Raw genomic sequence first — 3,940 nt, forward strand, 5'->3', positions numbered from 1 at the left:
TCAGCCTCAGGGCCCCAGTGTGGAGTAGCCATGAGTTGTAATGGGTTTGAGTTTCACTTACCGCCCAGGTCTTGTCCTTTTAAAGGAGCCTTTGGAGTTTGAATTGAGGTGGTTAAGAGATCAGATCTCTGCATCTTTTTTCCTTTGGGAGGAGAGGATTAATGCAGCTCTAGTTTCGCATATGAGGATCTTGGTGGTTCTAGCTTTCTCCTTTGTTATCTTTACCCCAGTGGTTTAGAATGGAGCTTGAGCCTTTGCATTTGTGTTCCATGCAGTGGGGTGGAGGAAGGGTGGGAGAAGCACGCACGCACTCTTGTCCTTTCTAAACTTCACTGCAAAGGACCCTGGGTAATGTATTTTTTATTCTAGAGGTTTACCTGCCTAGCAAACATCGTAGGTTCAGGAGCTGCATTAAAAGGGAGCATGAAAATTGGGAAACACTCATCAGTCTGTACTTTGACACACTTTAAATCATTCTCTCTTGCTTGAGACTTTCTCTGTGCCGTGGGAGGAAAATAGGCTAATTACATCACCTTTCAGGATCTCCTTGTTTTCATTCTGTGTCTATTTGTACCCAGTTTTCTGCTCCAGTAATTATTTCATCTAAACTAAATAAAGATTCATTTGCTTGCTTGTTTACTTGACAAACATTAGTATTAATGATGCAATCTGGGAAGTGAGATCTAGTGGCCTAGGGGTAAGGAGTTGTGCTGCCCACCCTCAGGAGTAAGGTTCGAAACCACCAGCTGCTCTGAGGGAGAAAGATGTGCAGTCTCCTCTTGTGTAATTTGTTGTTGTATGGTTGTTAGTTGCTGTTGAGTCATAGATGACTCATAGCAACCCTATGAACGAAAGACCTAAACACTTGAATAACTTTCATCGTTTCTCCAAATTGATAGGGTTTCCAGAAGCAAGCTATTTCAGAAGTGAATGCCACTACTGCTTCCAAGCTTGTTTTAATTGAGAAGCTCCACCAAACACTGTCCACCATGGGTGACCGTTATCGCATTTGACACATCAGTGTCACAGTATTTAGCATCTCAGTCTCTGAAAACCCACTGGAGGGTCAGCTGAGTCAGTGGTACATAACAATAGCATGCATTCTGGGAATCCCTATAGGTAGTAAAAGATTAATGAGTTTCATTGCTGACAGAAGAGTTGATGGCTTGAGTTCACTCAGAGACACCTTGGAAGACGTTGTAAAACATGACATTCTTTGCCCCTTCCCTCGTTTAACACTAATGTTTGTTTGTATCTTGTCATCACTTCCCTTCCTCCTTCCTCCCACCCCAACTTGCCTTTCTAAAGTTGATCTTTATTGCTACCTGCTGTTGAGTTAGAACAGACCCATAGCTGACCCTCTAGCGGGTTTTCATTTCATTGCCTGAGATTAGATTGTCTATCCTTTTACCATGGAGCAGCTGGTGGATTTGAACAATGTGCCTTTAAGATTGCAGAGCAGCTTTTTAGCACTAGGCCACCAGAGCCACTAATGCTGTTCTATAGGGAGCTCTGGTGACTTTATGGTAAGGAATTGTGCTTCCAGCTCTTAAGGTACATGGTTCAGGTCCACCAGCTGCTCTGTGGGAGAACAGTGACCATTCTCCTGTGTGATTTTCTGCCTCCTTTGAAAACCTGCTGAAGCATCATCTATATAGGTCAGTTCTGACTTGACAGTACACAGGATAGTGTTGTTTTAGAGAATTAACTACAGAATAAATTTAGGTTGAAATAGATTTTTTCCAGTTTTTAAAAACTTTTATTACTTTTTGTGTGTGTACCGTCAAATTGGATCTGACTGGTACAGGAGATTACCCCTCCTTCTCCAGCAGAGCATCTGATGAATTCAAACTGTGTACCTCTGGGGTTGCAGTGCAGCTTCTTGCCACTAGGCCACCAGAGCACCCTGAAATAGATACACACACATACATATAAATAAACATAAACATAAATAGTGATTGGTTATCCTACAAAATTTGTGCATTTCTGGTGTTACTGTGCATCTTGCCAGCCTGTCTGTTGTTTGAAATGGGATTTTTATATAGAAATTTTTTTTTTTTCAATCCCCAAGGTGTTTTATTGTGCAAACTGGGATGAGGCAGAGGGGCTGTGCCTAGAAGAAGGTGTTGGGCCGCTTGGTGGTGAACCGTGGCTTGTGCTGGCGACGCAGGACCCAGTGGGGCAGTGGGAACTTGATCTTGGAGTCATGGAACTGCTTGACTGCAGGTCGGCGGCACTTGTTGGCTGCGATCTCCTCCAACTTCACGATCTGGATAGAGTGGGCCCTGGCACGATGCCGAGCGCCCATGTCGCGGTAGCACTGGGTGACAGCTCCTGCGGTGGTCAGGTCACGGTATTCCCGGTACATGTTGTGGGTCCCACTGCGGGAGTCGTAGCGCAGCCAGATGCCAAAGTTCTTCACACGCAAGGGGGTCTTCTCAAACACCTGTCCACAGTATACAATTTCCCCAGAAGACTTCTTCATCTTCTTCAGCTGTGACACAAAGTACCAGAAGCGGGACTTGGCAACAACATGGTTGGGGGCAAAGATGCGCATGCGGTAAAGTGGTGGAGTCCGACACTTGGGGGTGGGCAGGCAGCGCCCCACCACTTTGTACTCACAAAGTGTTCCCGAAGCCTTCATTGCGACCTCTCTGCGCTCGCCACGACCTGAAAAAAGCTATATAGAAATTTTCAGGTCAGTTAACATACAGTCACTTTATGGGATAAGGAGGTTAATGAAGCATCTATCTTGTGATCCTTCAGCTAGGATGTGGAGATAGTTTTGATTTTCACCCCCTTCCTAAAAATAGTGTTTCCTGTTGGATACTTTTATGTAAGCATAGTGCTGCCTTTGAGAATCGTCTTGTTTTGCACTGTCAGGTTAATTGCTACATGTCTGAGTTGAAACTACAACTTCCCGTTAAAGGTTGTTAGATGAAGGGTGTGGATGGTGTTGGCCGGGGCAGCAGAGCTCTAAGTGGTATATGTCCTTTGCTGTCTTGACATCTTGGTTCTGTACTAAAAACTCAAACACATTGCTGGGGAGTTGGAACTGCCTCAGAGCTGATCCTCCGTGACCCGTTGTTGTTGTTGTGTGCTGTCGAGGCAGAACCAACTCACAGCGGACCCTCCAGCGGGTTTTCAGAGGCAGTAAATTGCACAGGAGGAGATTGCCCATCCTTCTCCTGCGGAGCAGCTGGTGGATTCTGATGCGTGCCTTTGGGACTGCAGTGCAGCTTCTCGCCACTAGGCCACCAGAGCGCCCTACATACACTGCAATAAAAAATCAAAACAAAACCCCTCAAAACCTTCCTGAAGGAAAGAAGTTATTTTATAAAAATAGGAGTGGGAAAGGCAGATACTACCAGAAGCATTTGGGATATGGAAATAGCAGTGACTCAGAGACAAAGGATTAATTTTTTGATACTGATGAGCTTGTTCTTTCCTTAATGTTGGTCTATTTAGATTCTCTCTGCAGAGCTCAAATACACTGTAATCATGATAACCCAAATGTGTGTTGTAGGGTTTGTTCCTCCCCCCACCCCCCATTTAAAATGGAAATGAATCTCTGGGATTTGGTTTACTTTGAATCTGCATTTCATCCTTTTTGACTAAAGTTGAAAATAGCCCCAAAAGTCATTATTTTTAAACTGTTGGAATACAAGGCACTTACTTCAGTGTTTTGCACTATTTAATCTGCAGAGTGTGTGGTTGGACCATTTAGGTGTACTTTCCCAGAATCACAGAATGTTACAATTGCAAAAAAAACCTAGGACCAGCTATATAATTTGCAGTGTCGAGTTCAAGTTGAAAATGCCGGGTTCTTTATTTTAAAACTATTAAGAATTTGAAGACTTGACAGCAAAACGTTAAACCAAATACAGAGGCTCTGTGTGCGGGTGACCTGCTCTCGAAGCTGGCCCTCCGGGAAAACCTG

General features: G+C 44.3%; 1 protein-coding gene across 1 annotated transcript; it reads right to left on the reverse strand.

Moving 5' to 3' along the window:
• Nucleotides 1-2,113: 2,113 nt before the first annotated feature.
• LOC102844492 (60S ribosomal protein L18a-like) lies at nucleotides 2,114-2,644 on the reverse strand. Its single transcript, XM_006889184.1, has one exon. It carries the CDS (start codon nucleotides 2,642-2,644, stop codon nucleotides 2,114-2,116), a length of 531 nt encoding a protein of 176 aa, XP_006889246.1.
• Nucleotides 2,645-3,940: the final 1,296 nt, after the last annotated feature.

Source organism: Elephantulus edwardii, unplaced genomic scaffold (genome assembly GCF_000299155.1).
Source record: "Elephantulus edwardii isolate Elephantulus edwardi_28Jun2011 unplaced genomic scaffold, EleEdw1.0 scaffold00076, whole genome shotgun sequence".
Classification (NCBI taxonomy): domain Eukaryota; kingdom Metazoa; phylum Chordata; class Mammalia; order Macroscelidea; family Macroscelididae; genus Elephantulus; species Elephantulus edwardii.